General features: G+C 46.1%; 4 protein-coding genes across 8 annotated transcripts; all 4 read right to left on the bottom strand.

Moving 5' to 3' along the window:
• Positions 1-256: 256 nt before the first annotated feature.
• On the bottom strand, positions 257-3,300 carry LOC146261030 (tubulin alpha chain-like). Its single transcript, XM_084667396.1, has 4 exons — positions 3,205-3,300; positions 1,818-2,040; positions 1,543-1,691; positions 257-1,435 (listed from the first exon to the last, which is right to left on the bottom strand). Exons 1-4 carry the CDS (start codon positions 3,205-3,207, stop codon positions 458-460), a joined length of 1,353 nt encoding a protein of 450 aa, XP_084523522.1. The 5' UTR covers positions 3,208-3,300; the 3' UTR covers positions 257-457.
• Positions 3,301-4,144: 844 nt separating this feature from the next.
• On the bottom strand, positions 4,145-5,995 carry LOC146261029 (tubulin alpha-1A chain-like). Its single transcript, XM_084667403.1, has 3 exons — positions 5,803-5,995; positions 5,572-5,720; positions 4,145-5,463 (listed from the first exon to the last, which is right to left on the bottom strand). The coding sequence occupies exons 1-3, from the start codon at positions 5,921-5,923 to the stop codon at positions 4,483-4,485; spliced, it is 1,251 nt and encodes a 416-aa protein (XP_084523529.1). The 5' UTR covers positions 5,924-5,995; the 3' UTR covers positions 4,145-4,482.
• A 1,802-nt stretch (positions 5,996-7,797) lies between these two features.
• On the bottom strand, positions 7,798-10,711 carry LOC146261028 (tubulin alpha-1A chain-like). The gene is made up of 5 exons (XM_084667395.1): positions 10,558-10,711; positions 9,875-10,038; positions 9,328-9,550; positions 9,053-9,201; positions 7,798-8,945 (listed from the first exon to the last, which is right to left on the bottom strand). The coding sequence occupies exons 2-5, from the start codon at positions 9,875-9,877 to the stop codon at positions 7,965-7,967; spliced, it is 1,356 nt and encodes a 451-aa protein (XP_084523521.1). The 5' UTR covers positions 9,878-10,038; positions 10,558-10,711; the 3' UTR covers positions 7,798-7,964.
• Positions 10,712-11,373: 662 nt separating this feature from the next.
• Positions 11,374-24,973, bottom strand: bin1b (bridging integrator 1b). 5 transcript variants are annotated; one of them, XM_084667402.1, is made up of 19 exons: positions 24,527-24,973; positions 20,374-20,454; positions 20,205-20,259; positions 19,809-19,903; positions 19,211-19,306; positions 18,882-18,989; positions 18,519-18,611; positions 18,134-18,219; positions 17,960-18,035; positions 17,811-17,866; positions 17,561-17,593; positions 17,020-17,062; positions 16,619-16,756; positions 15,709-15,732; positions 14,676-15,215; positions 14,180-14,215; positions 13,977-14,033; positions 13,766-13,867; positions 11,374-13,195 (listed from the first exon to the last, which is right to left on the bottom strand). In XM_084667402.1, the coding sequence occupies exons 1-19, from the start codon at positions 24,605-24,607 to the stop codon at positions 13,094-13,096; spliced, it is 1,902 nt and encodes a 633-aa protein (XP_084523528.1). In that variant the 5' UTR covers positions 24,608-24,973; the 3' UTR covers positions 11,374-13,093. The 5 variants fall into 5 exon arrangements, with proteins under 5 accessions (XP_084523528.1, XP_084523523.1, XP_084523525.1 ...); XM_084667397.1 differs by lacking the exons at positions 14,676-15,215; positions 15,709-15,732; XM_084667399.1 differs by lacking the exons at positions 14,676-15,215; positions 15,709-15,732; positions 16,619-16,756.
• Positions 24,974-25,371: the final 398 nt, after the last annotated feature.

The raw sequence follows: 25,371 nt of genomic DNA, 5'->3' as shown, positions 1-25,371 counted from the left end.
AAAATATTGAGCCACATGGTAAAGCCATGAACAGTTTTGTTGTTACCCCTATAATTTGGGTATTAAACTAACTTGCTGACATGTCATTCATGTTTCCCTATATAGTCTAGTAGCCTTTGCAAGGACTTTCTGAAACGACTCACTTCACTATGTGTGATCCAGTCTGTTACTGTTAAATCCTGTATTAGGGTTATATGCTTCTGTTAGTATGCCAGCACCATAGAGATTGCATTTTGTGGAAGAAAAATCAAGACAGTTTTTTTTTTTTTTACAGTTTTATTGCAAAAGGTTTGATGGTTTTCGTGATGGGGCAGGGAGGTTTTCGTAGCGCAATGGCATGTGCTTAGCCTACTTCATTGAATGATTCCAATGTTGCTAGTCCATTTAACCCTTTGTATTATCAGGGACTTGTAGCTAGTTATGGAGCATCAGCAAGGTGGAGTTGTTTTTAACATTTTCAATACTCCTCTCCTTCTTCATCCTCATCTCCAACGCTGTCGGTTCCCACTTCTTCATAATCCTTCTCCAGAGCAGCCATGTCTTCTCTGGCTTCAGAGAACTCTCCCTCCTCCATGCCCTCTCCCACATACCAGTGCACGAAGGCTCTCTTGGCGTACATCAGGTCGAACTTGTGGTCCAGCCTGGCCCAGGCCTCAGCGATGGCGGTGGTGTTGCTCAGCATGCACACGGCCCTCTGCACCTTGGCCAGGTCTCCTCCAGGAACCACGGTGGGGGGCTGGTAGTTGATGCCCACCTTGAAGCCAGTGGGACACCAGTCCACAAACTGGATGGTACGTTTGGTCTTGATGGTGGCGATGGCAGAGTTGACATCTTTGGGCACCACGTCACCACGGTACAGCAGGCAGCAGGCCATGTATTTGCCATGACGGGGGTCACACTTTACCATCTGGTTGGCGGGCTCGAAGCAGGCATTGGTGATGTCAGCAACAGACAGCTGCTCATGGTAGGCCTTCTCAGCAGAGATGACTGGAGCATAGGTGGCCAGAGGGAAGTGGATACGAGGGTAGGGCACCAAGTTGGTCTGGAACTCTGTCAGATCTACATTCAAAGCACCATCGAAGCGCAGGGAGGCAGTGATGGAGGAGACAATCTGGCCGATGAGCCTGTTGAGGTTGGTGTAGGTTGGACGCTCAATGTCAAGGTTTCTACGGCAGATGTCGTAGATGGCTTCATTATCTACCATGAAGGCACAGTCAGAGTGCTCCAGGGTGGTGTGGGTGGTCAGGATGGAGTTGTAGGGCTCCACCACAGCAGTGGACACTTGAGGAGCCGGGTAAACAGCAAACTCAAGCTTAGACTTCTTTCCATAGTCAACAGAAAGACGCTCCATCAGCAGGGAGGTGAAGCCAGAGCCAGTGCCTCCACCGAAGGAGTGGAAGATGAGGAAACCTTGAAGCCCAGTGCACTGGTCAGCCTGAATGAGAGGAATAAATATATGAGTCATGTTTTTGCAATTAAGTCAGATATATTTTGTAAGTAGCAATGTGTAGGCCAATACCAGTTAACTGTGCATTTTCTTACCAGTTTACGCGTCCTATCTAGTACCAGATCGATGATCTCCTTGCCAATGGTGTAGTGCCCACGGGCATAGTTGTTGGCAGCATCTTCTTTGCCTGTGATCAGCTGCTCAGGATGGAACAGCTGGCGGTAGGTTCCTGTGCGCACCTCATCTGTGGATTAAAAGGGTAGAAACAGGTTCAAATCAAAGCAGAATTTGCTAATCTATGGGCAATAGAAAGAACATTTTAAAATATTAACCTTAAAAAATAACTATAAAAAAATTCCTTTAGTGTTACCTATGACAGTGGGCTCCAGGTCAACAAAGACGGCACGAGGCACATGTTTTCCAGCTCCAGTCTCACTGAAGAAGGTGTTGAAGGAGTCGTCCCCTCCTCCAATGGTCTTATCACTGGGCATCTGACCATCAGGCTGGATCCCATGCTCCAGACAGTAGAGCTCCCAGCAGGCATTTCCCATCTGGGCTCCGGCTTGGCCGACATGCATGGAAATACACTCACGCTGCAGAAAATAAAGAGTTGAGCGTTAGTGTACACAAACCATAAAACATATTTATTCTAATTCAGTAATTACATTAAATGGTTAGTTTTCTTGTTTCACATCGTCTTGATCTGATGATAAAGTGTCATGCCAAGGAGGACTACGGATGTGTATAGTAGAGACAAATGTTTTTTTTCTCTCCCAGAAAATGTAACCTTCTGAAGGTGAATCTTAGACTGGACCTGCCCCTCCCTAAAACAATGCATGGCCCAGCCTTCTGTACAGTTCAAATTTAGTTGAGATAATTGTGATATTTAAAATATCCCTCTGAGATTCAGTACTAAGTGATACTTTGCTTCATGTTGCTTTATGGACTTTGCTTAACCTAAAATGAACCCTATCCCATCTCCATTGGTGTAACCCTGTTAATCAATAGCGATGAGAGGTTGCTGTCCTACTCAGCATATGGCTAGAGTGCTGAGTCACAGAGGGCTTTTACTGCAGCCTTCAGAGAAAGGATCTGACCCCCTCCCCCATGAAAACCAGAAGCAGCCTCTCAGAGTCCAACTCTAGAGGGAAAAATCCAAAGAGCGGGCCACTCCCTACCCCCTCCCTGCCCTCAGCAGCGGAGCACGCTGCTTTGTGTAACACACAGACAGATATCAGATTGCGCCTTTTGAGGACAGACAAACTACAATGTCTGGACAATATTAGGAATTTCCAAAAGACTTTAGTTGAACAAATATCCATTAGACACATTTCATTTATCTCTTTTTTTTTCAAGCCGATCCTTTTTTTGGTCCTTTTTTACTCTTTCCTCTGGAATTAATGAAATACTGCTGACTACAACATGCTTTTTTTCCCCATAGGCTAAGGAAACTGCGCCAGTACTATGGCGTCAGTCAGACATGCTCTCAATCCTCATCTTCACAATGCAGTCCTCACTGCTCATTTGAAAAGAGCCCCCCCCCACCCCCAAAAGAAAATCTCAAAATCTCAATAATGCTGCTGTACATGCAATCAGTATACTTTAACTCTCCAGTCGTAGTTTATCAAATAAGCATTGATATGATGTTTATATTCCTGTATTGTTAGTACCGTTTGTACAAAATTCAAGCACCCCTTTCTGCTCTATTGAAGCCAGAGCTGGATATCATCTCTGAACTCTAGATCATAAGCACTTACCATTTTGTCAGATTTTTCCTTCTTGCCGACGTTGAGGATTCGGAGAATGAAGGCTGTAATGGAGGAGGGAGGCCAAGGCGGGGTTTTTATAGTGAGTCTGGTGTGTGTGTGGGGGGGGGGGGAGACAGGAAGCTGTATTTTCACAGTTGGCGGGAGCACAGAGTTCTATGGGCGGGATTAACTGTTAGTACAAAAAAAGGGCGGGCCCTGAGCCAGCCAGCTTGCCTGAAACTGAGTCAGAGGGAAATAACCTACTTCTAATATGAGCACCACCCACATAGAGTACTCTCACACCAATTACTCCTTTATATCCCTGAGTTTAACCTATTGAATGCATGGAAACAACGGTGCTACAATTGACACTTTACAAAATACAATGTTTTAAGAATATCCTTGTGAAAAACTGGGAGGGGAAGTCAGTTAACGGGAGATAAAAGCAGAAATGTTGGGCCCTCTGGGAGAGAATGTGTGCATACAGTCAAACCAGGTACTATGAGCCACTATGAGTAAGACAAGTGAAGTGGGAGGAATCTCTCTGTATACAGTATATACTATATTTAATCATTTGTATTCAGACTGTAGGCCATACAAAGTGATAGTAATTTAAAAGTTAGGTATCTGAAGTCACTATACCAACCTTGTGCAAACTTTCACATATCAGTTCTTTCGTTTTTTTATATTACTGTGAAAATGATGGATTGTATCATCTTTCAAAATATGTACTTTCTTCAACCAATTGCCATTTTTTGATAATCATAGCATTTGTAACTGTGGCGTCTGATAGACTTAGCTAATCACAATGCAAAATAGAGGAAGAAATGCCATTCAATGTCCGCCTCAATTTCATGATAAAAAATGTATCAAAAAGGTTTTTCCCCAATAACTCGTGCAGACACTTGAAACAATTTATTGAAAAGGTTTATTTAACATATATTAATTTGGTAAAATTGAAAGTGTAATGTTTAAACTCCGATATCCGCAGTATACATACTAAGACTGCACACATGGGTGCTTATTAGCTTGCTATTGTCTAAAGCCTTAGTAGTCATGGTTGCAGTTTACTGTGGCTGTAGTGTGAAAATGTTCTAGAAACAGAAGTTGATGGCAATAAACAGGAATGCAAATTGCAAAAATGACCCACAAGTGACCCACAACAATAATAGGTTTCACTGAGCATCACATTGTATTTAAAAACGGACAATGGATATTGTAGACGTAGAGATAATCTAATTGTCGAGACTTTATTTATACAGATGTTGTGTTGTACTATGATTCTCTCTAGTACTCCTCTCCCTCCTCCTCGCCTTCATCTCCAACACTGTCGGTTCCCACTTCTTCATAATCCTTCTCCAGAGCAGCCATGTCTTCTCTGGCCTCAGAGAACTCTCCCTCCTCCATGCCCTCTCCCACATACCAGTGCACAAAGGCTCTCTTCGCGTACATCAGGTCGAACTTGTGGTCCAGCCTGGCCCAGGCCTCAGCGATGGCAGTGGTGTTGCTCAGCATGCACACGGCCCTCTGCACCTTGGCCAGGTCTCCTCCAGGAACCACGGTGGGGGGCTGGTAGTTGATGCCCACCTTGAAGCCTGTGGGACACCAGTCCACAAACTGGATGGTACGTTTGGTCTTGATGGTGGCGATGGCAGAGTTGACATCTTTGGGCACCACGTCACCACGGTACAGCAGGCAGCAGGCCATGTATTTGCCATGACGGGGGTCACACTTTACCATCTGGTTGGCGGGCTCGAAGCAGGCATTGGTGATCTCAGCAACAGACAGCTGCTCATGGTAGGCCTTCTCAGCAGAGATGACTGGAGCATAGGTGGCTAGAGGGAAGTGGATACGAGGGTAGGGCACCAAGTTGGTCTGGAACTCTGTCAGATCTACATTCAAAGCACCATCGAAGCGCAGGGAGGCAGTGATGGAGGAGACAATCTGGCCGATGAGCCTGTTGAGGTTGGTGTAGGTTGGACGCTCAATGTCCAGGTTTCTACGGCAGATGTCGTAGATGGCTTCGTTATCTACCATGAAGGCACAGTCAGAGTGCTCCAGGGTGGTGTGGGTGGTCAGGATGGAGTTGTAGGGCTCCACCACAGCAGTGGACACCTGAGGGGCTGGATAGATGGCAAACTCAAGCTTAGACTTCTTTCCATAGTCAACAGAGAGACGCTCCATCAGCAGGGAGGTAAAGCCAGAGCCAGTGCCTCCACCGAAGGAGTGGAAGATGAGGAAACCTTGAAGCCCAGTGCACTGGTCAGCCTGAATGAGAGGAAGAGATCATTGAGTTATGCGTTTTCAATCAAATAAGTCAGGAACATACTATAAGTAGCTGTAGTGTAATACTAAGTGAAATGTGAAGTTGCTTACCAGTTTGCGCGTCCTATCAAGTACCAGATCGATGATCTCCTTGCCAATGGTGTAGTGCCCACGGGCATAGTTGTTGGCAGCATCTTCTTTGCCTGTGATCAGCTGCTCAGGATGGAACAGCTGGCGGTAGGTTCCTGTGCGCACCTCATCTGTAGGGAGGCATAGTTTACCTGTGTATCATAACCTTTGGTTTCAAATTTAATTGGAACCACACTGAGATTTTTTATTTACCTATGACAGTGGGCTCCAGGTCAACAAAGACGGCACGAGGCACATGTTTGCCAGCTCCAGTCTCACTGAAGAAGGTGTTGAAGGAGTCGTCCCCTCCTCCAATGGTCTTATCACTGGGCATCTGACCATCAGGCTGGATCCCATGCTCCAGACAGTAGAGCTCCCAGCAGGCATTTCCAATCTGCGCCCCAGCTTGGCCAACATGGATAGAGATGCATTCACGCTTGAACAGAAAGGAATCACTTGGGTCACACGCCTGCTTACTTAAATTCCATAAATGTTTCTAGAAAGCGGCTTACAATAAAGCTTTGTTGCTTAGGTACAGTAGAACAAGCTGGATGAGGCAGTTCAGTAAAATATGTCCAACAGTTCTCCAATTTTAAGTTCATTAGAAATGGCATGTTGAATTCATGTTTTTTTCCTTGTATGTGATGACACACAACAGCACCTTTTTGTAATTCCAGGACAGCAAACAAAGTCTCCTCAGTTTAGGCCTACTCTGTTATTTAACTTTTTTATGTAGGGCCAATAAAACTGTCTTAGACCTTGCATTAATGAGGGTTGTCCACATGATCAATATATATATATATATATATAAAGAAATTGTCCTCACCATGTTTAATTCTCTTGAAGCGGCTGGTTGTTCAGATCTGGAATATGCAGTTGAGGATTTGGTGCCAGGTAGAAGTGCCTGGAGCTGCTTTATAGCTTTTCAGGATTGCTAGGCAACGGTTGTGCATGTTGTGGTAGCTTGAGATGTTGGATAAGCCGATACCATTTTAGTTTCTTAACTGAAAGACGGGCGCAAGAACAAAAAGAACCCCCGTTTGTATGTAACCCTGCACAGTCAAGGAAGGGTACCTGTCGTAAGACAGATGGGTAACCAACAACAATGAACCAACTGCTGTGAAATATGACCCACATTAAGTCAATCTTTGGCTTTTACAATCCCTTTTTGTCTGATCTGTTAATTAATTTCGCATCACTCAGATTTTAAAAGTCAAGTATCTTAGACCTCAAATGTATTTTGTACTCTAGTGACTTTGAGTTACACTATAAAAAAATGTGCTGCATTGGACAATTTATGCATTTACATTGTCATTTAGCAGACGTCCTATCCAGAGCATTGTGTAGATACTCTTAAACTTTGTTCACTAAGTGCAGTATACAAATATACAGCACAGACTTCTCTTCAGGATCCATTTTCTTTAGCTCATGTTGTCTTTTTGTCCTGAGGAAAGAAAATGGATACCTCCCCCGAGTGACCTGAATGGGCTATTGTTACGGAAGATCTGGTTGCATCACCATAGTAGTTGCATTTCATTTACAATGCAAATGTCCCCATAGGTGCAAGATTATCAGGGGACAACCTTAGTGGCTGGCTTTGTTATAATCCAGTCTTTTATTAAAACCTAAATGCCTTTTAACATAATCTTCTTCGGCCTGCAATGTTTTATATACTTTTAAAACAGCACCGTCTTTAAAATATATGTTTACGGGTTTGTATTCCCTTCAAATATAAAACCCATCCGCATCGTGTTTGAAAATGGGCAAACAAAGTAGACGCACAAGGACTAATATCTCTTCTTTTTTTGATACATTGAGACTTTCCAAGGGATCCAATGCTTGGAATAGGGTGTCACCTAACCCTTGTGACATGTTTAATATAAAGCCAGGCCCTTAGATTTGGTAGCCATCCATAGCATGGCACTTGCAGTCAAAGTGAATTGTTTGTAACAGTTACCATTTTAACAAAACACTCAATCTGGAGGAGTCAGGCAAAATAGTTTAAAGTCTAGATTACAATAGTTCACACTTGTGTAAATTATCGAATTATGGTATCTCGCCTGGTGGTATAGTATTCCTTAAAGATGTACATAATTTAATGCTCACTATTATATTACCAACAATTGATAGAGAATGTATATTTGGTGCATTTGTTTAATTTCCTAAAGATTAGAATTTTGTGTGAGTGGAAAATAAATGATAAATCCGTTTTTCTAAGATCTATTTTATTAAGTGAAGTGTTACAACATCAAAACTGCATGATTTAAATGGTCACAGTTATGTTTAACGTGAAAGTGGACGTACAGTATGGTTCTCAAATTAGTCTAACACTCAGCCTTCGGGTTGTGTACGTAATTCTTCAAATCTGAAACCTTCTAGTACTCCTCTCCCTCCTCCTCGCCTTCATCTCCAACACTGTCGGTTCCCACTTCTTCATAATCCTTCTCCAGAGCAGCCATGTCTTCTCTGGCCTCAGAGAACTCTCCCTCCTCCATGCCCTCTCCCACATACCAGTGCACAAAGGCTCTCTTGGCGTACATCAGGTCGAACTTGTGGTCCAGCCTGGCCCAGGCCTCAGCGATGGCGGTGGTGTTGCTCAGCATGCACACAGCCCTCTGCACCTTGGCCAGGTCTCCTCCAGGAACCACGGTGGGGGGCTGGTAGTTGATGCCCACCTTGAAGCCAGTGGGACACCAGTCCACAAACTGGATGGTACGTTTGGTCTTGATGGTGGCGATGGCAGAGTTGACATCTTTGGGCACCACGTCACCACGGTACAGCAGGCAGCACGCCATGTATTTGCCATGACGGGGGTCACACTTTACCATCTGGTTGGCGGGCTCGAAGCAGGCATTGGTGATCTCAGCAACAGACAGCTGCTCATGGTAGGCCTTCTCAGCAGAGATGACTGGAGCATAGGTGGCTAGAGGGAAGTGGATACGAGGGTAGGGCACCAAGTTGGTCTGGAACTCTGTCAGATCTACATTCAAAGCACCATCGAAGCGCAGGGAGGCAGTGATGGAGGAGACAATCTGGCCGATGAGCCTGTTGAGGTTGGTGTAGGTTGGACGCTCAATGTCCAGGTTTCTACGGCAGATGTCATAGATGGCTTCGTTATCTACCATGAAGGCACAGTCAGAGTGCTCCAGGGTGGTGTGGGTGGTCAGGATGGAGTTGTAGGGTTCCACCACAGCAGTGGACACCTGAGGGGCTGGATAGATGGCAAACTCAAGCTTAGACTTCTTTCCATAGTCAACAGAGAGACGCTCCATCAGCAGGGAAGTGAAGCCAGAGCCAGTGCCTCCACCGAAGGAGTGGAAGATGAGGAAACCTTGAAGCCCAGTGCACTGGTCAGCCTGAATGAGAGGAATAAATATATGAGTCATGTTTTTGCAATTAAGTCAGATATATTTTGTAAGTAGCAATGTGAAGGCCAATACCAGTTAACTGTGCATTTTCTTACCAGTTTACGCGTCCTATCTAGTACCAGATCGATGATCTCCTTGCCAATGGTGTAGTGCCCACGGGCATAGTTGTTGGCAGCATCTTCTTTGCCTGTGATCAGCTGCTCAGGATGGAACAGCTGGCGGTAGGTTCCTGTGCGCACCTCATCTGTGGATTAAAAGGGTAGAAACAGGTTCAAATCAAAGCAGAATTTGCTAATCTATGGGCGATAGGAAGAACATTTTAAAATATTAACCTTAAAAAATAACTATTAAAAAATTCCTTTAGTGTTACCTATGACAGTGGGCTCCAGGTCAACAAAGACGGCACGAGGCACATGTTTTCCAGCTCCAGTCTCACTGAAGAAGGTGTTGAAGGAGTCGTCCCCTCCTCCAATGGTCTTGTCACTGGGCATCTGACCATCAGGCTGGATCCCATGCTCCAGACAGTAGAGCTCCCAGCAGGCATTTCCCATCTGGACTCCAGCTTGGCCAACATGGACAGAGATGCACTCACGCTACAGAGAGAGAGAGATAGGACCGAATCCAACATACGTTTCTATTTTAAAACATTAAAAATGAACTGCCAATTAAGAGCCATACACATTTTAGGCTCATTAGAAATGTTATCAATGAATTGAGTATTGATTCAAAATATTTGACAATTACACCTTTTCCAGTAAAGAAATATTTCTCTCTAAATACACAAAATGTTGAATATAATAATAAGTATACACACATTTAGTAAAACTGTAACTTCTGTTAATATTTGACACAGAGAATGATTCCCGTTAGAACAAGGAAACAAAGAGCAGACAAAAGGCATGATGTGAGAAGCTTACCATGGTTGTAGTTTCTTCAGGCTGACGTTAAGGATCTGCTGGAGAAATCTTGAGTGTGAGTCTTCTGTAGCAGGTCCGCTGTATTTATAGCTCTAGTGGACACCGTGGTAACAAGGCTTGTTGGTGGTTACAGAGGGGTTAACTCTGTTTGGATGATTGAGTCCCTGGTTGCAGAGAGAAAAGCCAATAGCTCAGCTCCAGAGCACACTGTGCAAACAAACCTCGTCACACACCAACAACTATCTAATATGCACAGAGATAATGAGTAACCACGACGATCCAAACAACTCCACCCAATACTCGACAAAAGGTTGCTACGGCGACTTCTATCAGGCTATACTCAACAACAAACGTAGGAGAAGTAGATGCTCCCGGTAAGATTACCAAAAACCCTCCTGAAATGAAGAATGCGCAACAGATTTCCTCCCCCGAGCTGTGCTTCCTGAGCCATTGTTATTGCAAAGCCACCGTTCCCCTCCCCCTGTCCCCGAGGCCTGCTTGTTCTCTTGTGTTTAACGCCTGGTTGAGTGTATCCTTTGGTAACAGAAACACCATTGTAACCCTTTCTCGCTCTAAAGCAGATCTCCGTTTGCATGATTTATTTGCAGCAACAAATCCCTGATGTGCACCTTTTAATTTACGTTATCTGAAAAATAAAAACAACGCACGCAATACATACTCACCAGACAAAGGGGCTAGTTGAATGCGAGAGCCGAATGTGAGCGGTTCCTCCCAAAACTGGCAGCCATTAAAATGTGCTTTGCAGCTCGCCAGGCTTAGGCAAGTCACTCTGCCACCTAGTGTTGTAAACAGAATAAAGAAACGTTTATCATGCAGCAGGGCGCGGCAATGTGGAGGATACACATGCGCATGCTGAAGTGTCTATCGATGACATTTTCCCTCTATATACCCATCCTGTTGCCCTTCCTCTGAGGACCGTCAGATGCAGTGATCAGCCACATCCATTTGGGTTGTATTCACCTCCTGCCAGGTCAGGAACATGGACAGGAGAGCGATCTGTTATGCATGTTTTTATTTGGGTCATTTGTGGAGGAAACCCTTGTGAGCACAGGGAGAACATGTCAACTCCACACAGAACTGCCAGGGAGATGGGGCACCGTAAGGTGCTCTGGTGGGCGAAGTGGGAGTCGAACCCAAGACCTTTTTGCTGTGTGGGGACACGGCAAGGCATTATGGGTCCCAGGAAAGGGAACTAGGGCAGATGTTTTTATGGTTGACGTCACTACAGGATACAGTCTAAAATGGTTAACAGTTAGAATGCACAACAGCTGAGCTGAAGGACCTTCTCACTCCATTCGAATTTAAAGTCGGTAGAGATGTCTATCTAAAATGACAATAAAATGGTAAGGAGTGGTATACAAAATTGTTCTGCTGGTTTCGTGCCAGACTGCTCACATGGTTCTTCTAATATATCACTGGAACTGGCTCAGCCAACTGTGCAGCAAACATATCTGCCATGAGAAATAAAGTCTGCACAATTTATGGTGTGTCAAATCTGTCTTTATTGTTTCAGGCTTTACCACAGACATATTCTCCATTGACACGCAGTAACATACTGTAACAACAGGAAGACCCAATGTTAATTTCCAGCAACATTCAATAGTAGTTTGAACAGGTCTGTCTTTGGTATTCAGCAAGATATAAAATGGGTGTTCAATATTCTGATTTTTAATATTTATTTTTTGTTGAGTAGGCTACTATTTGTATGACATGGATAGTTACTCTCACTTCTAGAAAAAAGACGTAGTAGTTACCATCCATCAAATTATGTTTTCATATGAACACTTTCCAGACAGATATGTTAAGATCTTGATTTTCAGCAATACAACAGACTCCTCATATTAGAATGAGGCCCTGACCTGAGATCTAATGGAAACAAACACCACAGAGAGCCTGCTCGTGCCTAGTGATCCAGTGTTTCACCAAGGCTGACCACACAGCTTGTCCAGGGATCCCCTCTATTGTTTACTAGCAGGGAGAAGCCTAATGTGTGTCCTCCTCATTTGAGGTTATACAAGTATGCAGAGAGAATCAGAGAGACGGCTCACTCAGCTGCACTGACCTACAGCCCACACAGGCCAATGAGACAGTAAACAGGTCACATATAAGGTCACACGGAATATGAAGAGCCAGTTTTTTGCATTATGATAGGGCAATATAGAAATAGAACAATAGCCAACAGCTCAACGTCTACACAATCTGCCATAGTAGGCCTCTTTTATACAGGCAAATGTGTTTAGCTACATCAGTATACAACAATACTTTTCAGAAATTCTTACATGTGTTTTTAGCTCTGTTTCCAACAACTGTGTTCTTACTACCTCCAAAACAAATGATAAACAATAATAAAATCGGAAATAGCTGATCAATACCACACATATCACCAACAACTCCCTAACCGATTAATGGCCACAGAAAATGTATCATGTAGACAAACCAATGTTCCCTAATAACATTTGAAATTCAGTCAAGACAAGGGCCAGGGACATATCTATAAATCCCTGACCTTGAAACCATGTATTTTCATATTGTTCACAGACAGAACTGCAACAACAAGAGCCGATACCAGAGCATGCCCAATCTCCGGCTCTGTGAATGACAGGTTACAACAAAGTAAACAGCTCTAAAATAAACCATGCAAACAACTCTGGCAGAATCTCATAGGCTAATTAAAAGTCAAAATGTAAACTGGCATCCATACACTACAGCTATTGTTGTACATTCCCTTCTTTCTATTGTTAATTTGAATTTGGTTTCCAAGGACCACATTCACAGAGTGTAAAAACAAACAATCAAAATAAAAGCGTGCTGATCAGTTAAAATTGAAGATTGCTCAAAGACCTTTCAGAGGTGGTGGTGCTTTGGTAGTGTAATACATTGTTCTTCATTTCACCCTTGAACCCTTGAAGTCAGGCGTAGGTACAGAAGTCATAAAGGGATGAAGTGGGTGCCAAAAGTTACATTCAGTAATCTGTGTGTGTTTAGGCAGATCGTTGATTAGGTATGTATTTCTATAAATTCTTCACTGGCACAGTTCTAACCCCACTCAATGAGGAAAATGTAAACACACAAATAAAAAATGTAACCATGAAATCCACTCTGTAATGCTCAATTATTACCGTATGGGTTTTCCAGCACATTTTAAACAAACATCCTTGCATTGAGATGATGGTGTGCAGGTTCAATGGGACAGCCAGCTCACAACCTCTCGGTAAAGTTCTCAGGGAAGACCCCTTTGATTGACATGTTCTTATGCTGAAGCCAATGATCTTCTTTCACCCCCATGAGCCAGCCGTCATCCTGCACAAAGAGACGATAGCCTATACTTAGAGGCGGATTCAAGATGGAGTCAATGATAGATTTGTGAACTCAATGTACATGATGTACAATAGCTCTTATCTCCTTTCTTAATGTATTGTTCATTATGTAGAATAGATTATACAGTATACATATTCAGATAATACAGCTTGTATTGTAAGTGTCCCTTCTATACAATAATGTGTAGGGGTGGGGGGAAAATCGATTCACAATGAATCGCGATTCAGTCTTCTCACAATGTATGCTTCATGTTTTGGCTACCCGCAATGTTTTGAGGCAATCTCGTTGTTTATGATCATTGACCTATGCACTTTTGTAAAGCTCTCTCTTGGAAGTGCTTTGGATACAAGTGTCTGCTAAATGAATACATATAAATGTAAATATATGGAATCGAAATCTGATAAAAAATTGTGAATAGATTTTTTATCGAATTGTGACCCCGAAGAATCGATTTGAATCGTGAGGTACCAAAAGATTCCCAGCCCTAATAATGTACATTGTTTATTGATAGTAAATCTACTTCAAATGCATTCAAAGTGATTTAGAACGGACCTGTTCATCCGGGTTGTCGAAAGCTATGACCAGCACCACATCTCCAGCCTTCATGTCCAGCTCGTCCCCATCAGTGGCTGCATAGTCATGCATAGCTTTCACCTGGAAAAACAGGCAAACCAATCAGTAGGTACCTGGCCCTTTCCCTCTACCCTACTACTTAGTTGGTCTCCATGGTCACAGATCTCGGCTGTGTAACAACATCCCCCACCTTGAAGGTAAATCCGTCAGGCATGTCTACCCCATCAGAACCATTGGTCACCGGACTCTGGGAATGCAAATCAACAAGAAACCAACACTTATGAGACAAAGAGAACCATCCAACAAGCACAATGTACAGCTAAGACGACAAGGAGGGCTTTGCATTTTCATTCTTCTGGCTACAGGCTCATTGTGCTTTCTCATTGTACTCACCCCAGCAGTGTCTGCTACAGCTTCTGCTGAGTCAGTCTGTGTGTAACAGAGAGTAGGAAAAAAAGGAGAAGAAGAAAGAGTCCATTAGTGACTCATGAAAAGATGGGAATGACCAGTAGGTGTGTACTTCCCCCGACACAACATGAATAACCAGCCACAAACATGAATAACACGACACACAACACACACACAGAAAGACATGACATGCACACGCACGTCCAAACATACGGTGCAACCACTAAGCTGAGTCCTACCACCTCCACATCGTTTACTTTGTCCTACAAATGAGAGACTGAAACTTGAAGAACCTCCAGAGCGAGCCATTGGTCAGCATGTTTTTTTTTGTGTTTTTTTTTTTTTTTTTACTGCCAAGATCCCGGTCAACGATCAACTCAGCTGTCCATCATGGTGTTTGTGAAGCCTTAGTCTCTCATCTCTACCAGGCTCGTACCCTAGGGCACAGGCTCTCTCCTAGGTCGTCTCTCCTCCTACTCACACTGGCCAGCTCCCCTTCCCCGTCTGCGATCTGCTCCCACTGCGGCTGCCCCTCAGCATTAGCCCAGCCCGTCTGGCCCTCCTCAGCCCAGCCCGTCTGCCCCTCCTCAGCCCAGCCCGTCTGGCCCTCCTCAGCCCAGCCCGTCTGCCCCTCCTCAGCCCAGCCCGTCTGGCCCTCCTCAGCCCAGCCCGTCTGGCCCTCCTCAGCCCAGCCCGTCTGGCCCTCCTCAGCCCAGCCCGTAGCCCCGTCCTCCTCCCCCAACCCTACCTGGGCCCCTCCATCATCTCCCCAGCCACCCTCGGACTGCAACGCCTGGGGCCTGTCCTCTCCCCAGCCCGTCGGGGCACCCTGGCCTCCTTCAACCTCATCCCAGGAGGGCTGGGTGTACGACTGGGGGGCAGCAGGTCCGTCGGCATCCCAGCCTGGCTCGCTGTCCCAGCTGGGCTGGGTGAAGGGAGGGGCAGCCTGGGTAGCTTCCTCCTCCAAGCCTGTCTCCTGGACGTAGTCGTGGGGCTCCTCTGTGGCTGGGGGTTGCTCTCCCTTGGGGTGGAGGGGCAGAACGGCATGGCAGGTAGGAGGGGGGCGGCAAAGGGTGGAGTGGGAGAAACGCGGGGGTGTTGCGGGTGGACCAGAGGGTTCATTGACGCCGCATCCAAGGGTTACATAGGTTTTGAGGACATGGGTTCACAGGTTGGGTGGGAGTCATGGGGCAGTGTTTGAGGATCAGGGACAGCATGGGACCAAGCGGGGGGGGTGGGGGGGGTTGGAAGAGAGACCGGTGATTGCTGATATGTGACATGATGAAATGGTCCGAATGTCTTACATCTCGGACCCCCATTTTCCCCCTCCCTTCTCTCCTCCCTCAAAGTCCAGGTTCCTTCATTTCAGCATGAACACAATCCCTCTCCTCGTACTGAAGCCAGTCCCATAGACAGCTTAGTCTGATTTGCGTATAGATAACAGAGTGTATTGGGGGAAAAGTCTGTTGACCCTTAGGGGAACAAGCAGGATAAAGAGATCAGGAAGAACTTACCTCCCACGATTCCAAAGATGGCGCCTTCCGTGAGGCATTAAGAGATTGAGAGACCGGGTGAGATAAATGAGAGTGCAGATCAGTGAAGTCTATCCCGACACCCTGGCGTAAAGAACTTGCCACTCAACACCTTTCATCCACCAGACACAAAGACTCGGTCTGCCTGTTCTGCTGCTCTGCGAAGCGGCATTGTATGGAGGGCTTGAAGGATCATCCCTCTCCGTGCTTAGAGAGAGTCCATGCATACAAAGGCCATGCATCAAACCAGGGGGTGCGAAGGGAACCACAAACAAGACCCAGATCCTGTTGTAAATGAACACAGACACCGAGAGACAAAGGGTCTGGTTCCTGTTTGTGATGACGACACACCTCTTGGTATGCTACTATTTTACAACAGCGAGTTCCTCCGACGGCAGCCAGCGTTTGACCCCCTGAACCTTGACCCCCTGTCCTCTCCTGTCCTTGTCTGACCTTGGGGAGACCCACCTGGGGGGCGTGGTAGGGTGCAGCCTGTAATACATCCAGGTCCATATCCAGTAGACTAGCCCCTACTGAGGGCACACAATGCTACACACACACACAGACACACAAACACGCATGGGAGGGAGAGAAGCATCAGGTTTACTGGTAGAAGCAACAGGGAATTTGACTGGTTGTCGAGGTACAAGAGAGAGGGGTGGGGAGGGAGTGAGGACATGGTTTACAGGGCAGCCATAGGATAGTGGAGACTGGCTGGCTAGGGATTGGCTGACAGCAACATTTGTTCAGGAACGTTCCGGCGAAAGGGGTGGTGGTGACAGGAAAAGGTCAAGATGGAGAGAATAAAAAGCCTCCTGGCCTCGATGAAGGGCTGCGAAGTAAGAGAAGAGCTTGAGCGGCGCGTTGAGAGGAGCAGGAGGTGCTGTCTGACCTGTGGTGTGGTGTCTGGGATAGCGTCAGGCACCATGGCCTCTTCAAACAGGTTGATGATGTTCTCCTGTTTCAAGTCCTGAGTCGGCGTGACCCGGGGCGGAGGGCGTGAAGGAGGTCCGGGCCTCAACTGGGGAGGCTGATTATCGGGGCATGCACACACACACACACACACACACACGAGGTAGTGGAAGACACAGGCACAGCACAGGTTAGTAAACACACGGGCTTACTGGACATACATGTTGTGACACTATGGTTGGTATATGTATCGTTATATTCAATCCTCTCATACAAAAGTATGAGAGAAACCTCAAACTACCAGTGTATATTCCTCATTCAACATTACAAACACACACACACACACTTTACTGGAAGAGACACATAAATAGCAGACTTTACCTTGGTTGGAGAGTCAGAGGTTGCATTGTGATTGGCTCCCTCACTAAGAAAGAAAGAGGGGAAATTACTTGGGGAAATTAAAGGGACATTTGTGTGCAGTGGCATATCATGACCAGATGAGGGCAGCAATCCCATGCACTTAACTGCGAGCACATACCATGGAATCAAGAGCTTAGTCCATAACAAACAGGTTACAATGGGATCTTACAACAATAACAATGGGCTCTCTGACCAACGACTTATACAAGCAACTTCCAAACAAAACGTACTGCTGAACATCCCAGCAGAGCGCCCCCAGGCCCACATGCACAAACCTTCCACACATTCCTTCAACAACCTCAACAAGACCCAACAACAAACGCCAGGTCAGCGACGTGGGTCCGTTGGGCCTCGTCACCCCACACACAACTCGAGGGCGGAGCCCCCCTACAGAGGGGCTCTGGCCAAGCGTGTGACATGTGACCACACAGAGGAAGGAAGGCTCAAACACACAGCAGCTCGTATGTGTATTGTTATCTGCAGTCGTGACCAAAGCTGTTACCTCTTCACGGGGGTTCCAGTCTTCGCGCCCTTTCTGCAGGGGGGGGGGGAGTGGGGAGTGGGAGTTTGAGGTCTACTATGAACTTGTACAGTTTGAACCTCAGTCAATGGACTGGGCATGCATTCGACATTGATCGCGTCGCGGAGCTTTGTTGTGTTTATTTTTGGCTGGTACGTGTAGAGTGGTCGTGTACACACACAGCGTGGGGAAACGTCATTCGAAAGAAAAAGGCTGAAATGCATTGACTCACTTGACCAGTCGCTGTTCGTCCAGTTTGGTCATGATGTCATTCAGGTTCACGTTGAGCTGAACACCAAGAAAGAAGAGCAGAAGGTCAACCAATCAAATCAGTCGGCAGGCTCGATCAGTCCATGCGGTCATGCAGATCTGCCATTTCACCTTGGCCATCTCTTTGTGGAACTTCTCCTGGTATCCAGCCATACTCTGGAATGTGTTAACGTAGAAGCCAACACGACTGCAGAGAGAAGAGAGAAAGAGAGAGAGAGAGAGTGTGCATGTGTCTCGTGAGGACATTCAGGTGGTGGTTTTCCGTTGGGTGTAGTCCCCCCTCACCTGTTCCATAATGCTGGGAGTTCCTCTTGTAGATCCACATTGATCTCGTCAAACACTTTCTGAGACCTCGCTAGCTCCTCCTCCGCCTGCACACACCACACCAAACGCAAGAGGTTCAAAACAAACAAACGGATTGTGGACATCCAGCATAGCGTCACCATCATTTCACTCGAATGAACCTCATGATTGAGAAAGGGTGGGATTACTGGTTGAGAGTGAGTTTTGGGGGGGGGGGTGGGGGAAGAGTAGGGCAGGACAGGGGTAAGCAGGGCAGGACATGGGTAAGCAGGGTAGAGCAGGGGTTTGTAAGGCCGAACAGGGCATGGGATAAGTAAGGCACGGCTGAGTTGTTTAGGGCAGAGCAGGCGAGAGGGTTTGTCAGTACCTGGCTTCTGGACAGGTTAGTTTGAGCGACATGATGAGCTGAGAGCATCCCTTGAGCCCAGCCAGGAGCAGCCTTCTCCAGGACAGACATGGGCTAGCCGTGCGCACACACACACACGCAGAAGAAGAGGCAGGCACAGATAGGAGAGACCGATAGGGTGGAGAGAGAGAGAACGGAAGTAGGACTGACGGACAATTTTTATTTAGAGAACAAACATTCTGTTAAACACAAGCACATGTTATTGATGTCTGGCTATTCAGCAGCTGCCAGACTTACAAATAACCAACGGGAAACCTCTAACTATCATACAGGCCTCATTCAGTACACTTCCGTTCAGCGGGATGCCCAATTTCGTTTGGCTACCTTAGCCATCTTGACGTCATCCTTCTTTTTGCCCTTCTGTAGGGAGGCAAAGTGATGTCTTGCACTGTCATAGTCCACAAGTTTCCTGTCACGCTTGGCAATGCGTGCCTGGGTTCCACAAAAGAGGGGATCACAAAAGGGAACCACAGACATAGAAGTGTCAGAAGTGATACCTCATCGCATTTAAACGACACAGCAGATTCAGAGGCTGCAGTATAGGAACATACTACATCAACATTGGTGATTTCAAAAGGTCAAAACATTTACCGCATAAGTTACAAATAAACACAAGTCATGTAAATATAGGTTTCCAAGCGGCACATACACACCTTGACGTCGGGGAACTGCGCCAAGTATGTATCCATGGAGATTAGAGACTGGTCCACGAGCTTCTGATAGTAGTCTGTCCACAGAGAATCTGTGTCCTACAACATTCACACATGGATAGGTGCCCGCACGCACACACACAAATATATTTATATACACAGCGTCACAACCCCATAGGTCGACGGACAACAGGGATGATAATGTCACCGATTCAGTTGGAGATGTGTACCTAGCTCTACTGGGTAACATTAGGGATCTATTGGACCACTACAGACAGACCAGACCTAAAGCTCCTGTTCTTTACCTCCAGGTTATTGTCCATCTCCTTTTCTATCATCTCCTTCTCAGGTGGAAGGATGAGAGGAGAAAGACATGCGGTTAAGAAAAGGAAGGAGGGGGAGAGCGTGTGGGGCAAGGAGGATAACTGACTTGGATGCTTCGGGGGGGAACAAAACAGGTATTGAAAAGTTGGAGATAAGAACCCTGTGGGTGATTCAAACCTTTCTTTTTAGCAGGGCAACTGTTCTTTTTGAAACCTGCTTCAATGAAGACCAGACACATGAACTCCCCCACCCACACCAAGGTGTCAGGTCTACCCACCTCTGCCATTGCGTCCACTTCTTCCTTGCCAAACCAGTCTGGTTCGTACATGTCTGCCAGACAGTCCTGCAGTCGCCTGGACGCCTCATGCATGGCTGGGGAGACAGACACACAGACAGGCAGACAGACAGACAGACAGACAGACAGACAGACAGACACACAGGCAGACAGACACACAGGCAGACACACAGGCAGACAGACAGACACACACACACACAGGCAGGCAGACAGGCAGACAGACAAACATGCAGGCAGAGAGGCAGACACACAGGCAGACACTCAGGCAGACAGACAGACAGGCAGACAGAAACACGTGACAGAGTTAAGACTCATATTTTCTGTTTTAGGACTACAACACACGAAAAGAAACTGATTGGAGCAGGGCAGGCTTCTTACTTTTTACTGCTACTAGGTAGGCCTTCAAGTCTTTCTGCAGTTTGCTGCCCTCTAACTGGAAAAGAAAAGAAAATCTAATGGTGATGGTGTGTGGGCTTGTGTGACGAGGGTCTAGGAGAGGGGACATCCATAGAAGAGGGAGGGGTTTTGAGAGGTAGGCTGATCTCACCATCTGCTTGTTGAAGTTTGTGACGCCCTCCTCGAACGCAGTGTCCCTGGTCTCATCTGCTTTCCCCAGCTTCTGAAGGACCTGAAAGAACAACCAACAGCCATGCCATAAATATCTCCACCAAACCTCAGACAGACAGACAGACAGACAGACAGACAAAGACTAGCACTGAGAGGAGCGATCACATTCACAACGTGACCCTTGATTATCATCCCATGAGGAGGAAATCAACAATAGTCAAAAATGGATTCTATTGGAGCAGCCTTTAGCTGGTCCTGAGGACTATTTTAGGCCTGCTGTCAAAGCCATGTGTCTCCACTGTGTCTCCTGGAGACCAGCTGACACCAGGGGTGGGAGTGTCCACCAGCGTAATGTCACTCTCTGTCACTAGGCCATTTCCCCTATGCCCAAGTTTCAATTCTGCATTCTTGTTAACCTCAGACTAGGCAGAATGTGAAGTCATCAAAAAAAAGCTCAACGGCACACATTCAGAAAAGCCTGATAGCAGAGCGGAGGCATAAGACATACAAGGACAGAGAGTGCTAGAAAGGGCACATTGTTGTAAATACGAAAGCTACCGGTTTGGGCCGTCTTTGTGTCAAGAGAGGATGTTACCAAGGTCAACAGCTAATCTGGTCAGCTGACAGCTCCTCCACACAGCTCTAACACCCCGGCCACCTGGTTTCCTAATCCTGGCCGGGTCGGGCCCCCGGGCCCCTGGCCCCCGCCTACAGACGGCCCGGGACTTCCCCTGTAACCTACACCAACGTCAACACCACAAACTCATTTTGGCTGGGTATTACACACAAGCCTGTTCCTTTTCTGCTCAGAGACCTTTGACCGATGCCACTATTGTTTGAGCAGATCTAAAATAGCTGGTTTAGTGATAGTGGTTGTTTCATGACAAGACATGATTTCACAAAATGACTCGAGCATATTTTATCATCAGTGAATGGGGACGAGGCCATGGCGAGAGACAGCAACAAAACAGACAGTTTAGCATTGAAAGACACACAGGGTCTGTAGTCCACAATGGGACCTTGAAGAACATAAAATATCTACTGGACCACTATTGTAGCCTGAAACAGACTGAGCATGTTTTCAGTTCAGACACACCCCCATTGTTAGACTTTACTGTATAGAGACTACTACTACTACTACCTTACCCCGCCTATGTCTGCCCATGCCATGGAGGTCAGATGTCAGGAACTACAACCTTCACAGAAGAATGTCTGCTGGTATGAGTAGGGAAAGGGTGGGGGGGTCTGGAGGGATAGCAGAACGGTGCTGCGAAACTCTATCCAACCCCCCCCCCCCCCCTCCCCCTCAACACTTCCATCTTTTTATGGCACACGGGACAGGGGGAGATGCTCCAGCCCCTCACCAGGAACCTCGAAGAACTCGAGCTGTGACTTAACACTCCGGTCCAAAGTTTCTCTGCGCCTTAAACCAGGTCGCAAGAGGCCTCGCTGTACACATGGAAAGGACCGCTTTCTGCTCCATTTTGTTGCGTACGCTCCGAGTTGTCATATGCTCGTGTGTCACTCGGCATTGAATGAACAGTTTAACAGTGGTGAGTCACACAGGTTCTGAGAGGAGTGAATACCATTACAGTCTATTCTTGGACATTGAAGACTATGAACACCCATAAAGTATGTCACCAACTACCAAGTGCTGAAGGCACATTCTCTAGCGCTTTCTATTAGACACTTTGTGTCCCTGTTCATATTCCATAGTGATTCCTTGCTTATCCCTTGTGTTCTCTTCGGGTCATTCTGACCCATCAGTCATTGTGACCCACCATCGTGACATTGCGACAACTTTACAGCATACAAAAACAAAGTGAAGCATTTCCTTTATCCATTGGACTGTCTCAAACCTCCCACATTGCGAAGGATAAAAGAAAATTATTTTTATTTGTTTTTGTATTGGGTAAAATTGGGTAAACACAACGATGGTTCGTTATGTGACCCGAAGGCAGTACAAGGGTTAACTAGTATTTCATATTATATAAGGTATCTAGGTATAGCCACCATGTCAGAGTGGTATGTTTGAGAGGGCTGTTGACAAGCTCAGTGTGCATTCCCAGAAGCATCTCTCATTTGACTTTCACTGATGACGGCGACTGGCCTTTTAGCGCCGTTACAGCCCCCTGAACTCCTGTGATTATGTCACACTGTTCAGAACACACACACGCATAAGGACCCTGTTTGACAGGCGAACTCCCTTTAGTTACCTGTCTTTGGCTTTACTTGGTCAACAACTAAAGACACGAGGGCTTCAGGAAATGACAGGAGATTTTCCAGGAGCCAGACAGGTTTACGTGTGGGACTGTATGAGCGTGCGTTTTTCCTCCCTCTCCCTCTCCCTCTCCCTCTCCCTCTCCCTCTCCCTCTCCCTCTCCCTCTCTCTCTCTCTATGTACCGTCCATTAGTGTGCATCACAGAAGCCTGAGCAATGGTCGCTCACAGGTCACACTGGTGTTGAATTTCAGCACCTAAAATACCCCTACATACCCCCCAGGGCTGCCAACCCCACCCACCACTAATCCAAACCTCTCTCTCTCTCTCTCTCTCACACATGGGTTCTGGGGTATTCATGAGAGGAAGGAGGCCTGTGATCTATTCATAGATAACCCATGGTCCAACACTGAGGCATGCTGGAACAGGACAGGTGTGCGGGCAGGGCTGAGGGGAGGGCGGTGCTGGCCTCTGGGTATCCAGGGAGTGGGAGGGAAGCCAGGGGCTGGGCCGGTCACCTCTTGGGGGAGTCGTTGTTTGGGTTGTCAATGACATAGGGTCAGACCTACGCTGGTGAAGGCCCAGAGGTCAGTGTCAGAGGTGTGTGTGTGTATCCATACAGCGGACGGGGCCAATGAGCCTCATCCGGTACCCCCTGGAGGAGTTCTCCCATCATGCTGTGCACACAGACCACCTCCTGGTCTGGTCTCTAGGTCTCCCACAGCAGGTACTGACATTTACATCACTATGACAACCATGGTAGCACTCAGTGTTCTCAACATTTCTCCAACCAATGGTCAACCTTTGTTGAAACCTTAAGGGAGGGATCGATGTGGCATAAGCCAATAGCTGGCGGCGCTGACTTGGCAGGGCAGAAGCTGGGGGTTAGGGGCTCCATGCCAACATAGGCTGTGTAACACTCCTCAACTGGTTTGGGTTCCAGAGGGAAGAGGAGACATTGACCTTCCCACTGAAGCAATCAAAATAATAGGGCCTAGGTGGTAATTAACCAGGGGGCTAACTATACTATTCACCTCTTGAAAACATGCTATATGCTAAGTGCAGCACATTCAGTAGGTTAAGTCTACAGCTGTATTTGAGTCATACAACCCATGGGATCCATCCAAATGGTTGATGTCAGTTCCTGACTCAATGGGATGACATCTTGAAGTCGTTTTTACTCTCTGACACACACACCCTTCTCTATCCCTCATCCTGTAAAGTAAAATGATCCATGTCGAACATTTTAGACAAACTAAGAATTATGTAAGGAAAATCGAAAATATTTGTCCCTGCCCAACTGCATGTTCTTGGCATCCTGTTGTTTGCAGTCGAGCGATTAGAATGTCGTGGTTAATACCTTACGGCTTAAGCAAGGAGAGTGATTAGAATAGACAATAGCGGGGCTGCTTCGGAACCTGGGATGAGCTTGTAGGTAGAGTGTTGACATGTCGCAATCAGACTTGGTGTAGATACATCATATTCACAATAAAACGACACTGCGAAAGTATACGTTTGTCATATTCATACCAAGAGCGAATTGAAAGACGGATTGTTATCAATTTTGTCTTGACAAAGTTGCAGACAAAATAGATTAATGCCCTGGGTGACACAAAAATTACCTAAATGTGCCGTTATAGTTTCGTGACATAAAAAAATACTTGGTGCGTGTTATAATTTACTATGGCAGGGTCTTATGACTTTGTCGCGCATCCACAGCTGTCAAAATGTATAAGATATAAACCTAATAGAAATAACGGTGAAGGTGTTTTGACATTTGCACCGATTGAAAGGGAGGTAGGCTATTGAAAACCACAACACGGACTGTCAAGCCAAGCAAGATGTATTGAATACCAAAAGTTTAAAAGCAACATATGCCTCATGTCTATGTAACTTTATAGCCTACCCCTTACCTTTTCTTGAGCTCTGGTGAGCTTTTTCTGTACATTGCTTGCCAGTTTCCCGGCGGTGACCCCTTTCCCCATCTCAGCCATTTTACACTCCTTGTGTAACGGATCCCCAATGCTTGGACAGTTGATGATATGTAAAAATGGGTAAAGAAAGGGCTACAACTTGTCGAGTGAGGGAGTGTTTAAGAAGGAGGTACTCCCCAAGACTCTGTGCTGCGTAAAACCCTCCTCAAGACCGATGTGGGTTGCGCGTAATTATAATCCCGATGACAACGTCTTAAAGGTGCAAAACAAAACCTAACGGTGAAGTTGACTAACAAAACAAAGTCACGTGTAAAACAAAGACAAAATAAAACGTAGACAATATGAGTCAAAAAGCGTATGTATAGGTTGCAGGTTCAGATATCCTGTGCCCTCCGTTAATTGCTGAAGCTTCCAGCCCGATATGGAGCGATTGGGTTTCCCTTCTTCTCTCTGTCCATCCCCTTAAAGGCACAGTTATCGCTGTTATTATTAGCCGACAACTGTTTCACTACATGCAACTGGTGTCTGTGTTACTTCTTATAAACTGTGGCGCATTTGGGTAAGGACTGCATGTTGTTTTAAACTGCTATATCCCTGGGTTCATATCTAATCATTTTCAACGTTTATAACACGCGAGTAATTGTCAGAGAAAACTATGATTTTAAGTATAAAAATCCTGCCTTCTTTTCAAATTGACAAAAATACCGGTAGATGGCAGCAATGCAATCATTTTCACAGTCAAACCAGGAACATTTCCGTAATATTTAATTTAAAAAATAAATCTTTAAATATATCATCATCAGTTTTAAACATTTTAGATATCT

This window comes from Hypomesus nipponensis, chromosome 12 (assembly GCF_054491055.1).
Source record: "Hypomesus nipponensis isolate SF chromosome 12, ASM5449105v1, whole genome shotgun sequence".
NCBI lineage: Eukaryota > Metazoa > Chordata > Actinopteri > Osmeriformes > Osmeridae > Hypomesus > Hypomesus nipponensis.
Note: the sequence above shows the minus strand (reverse complement) of the source record. Positions and strands in the feature narration are given on the sequence as shown.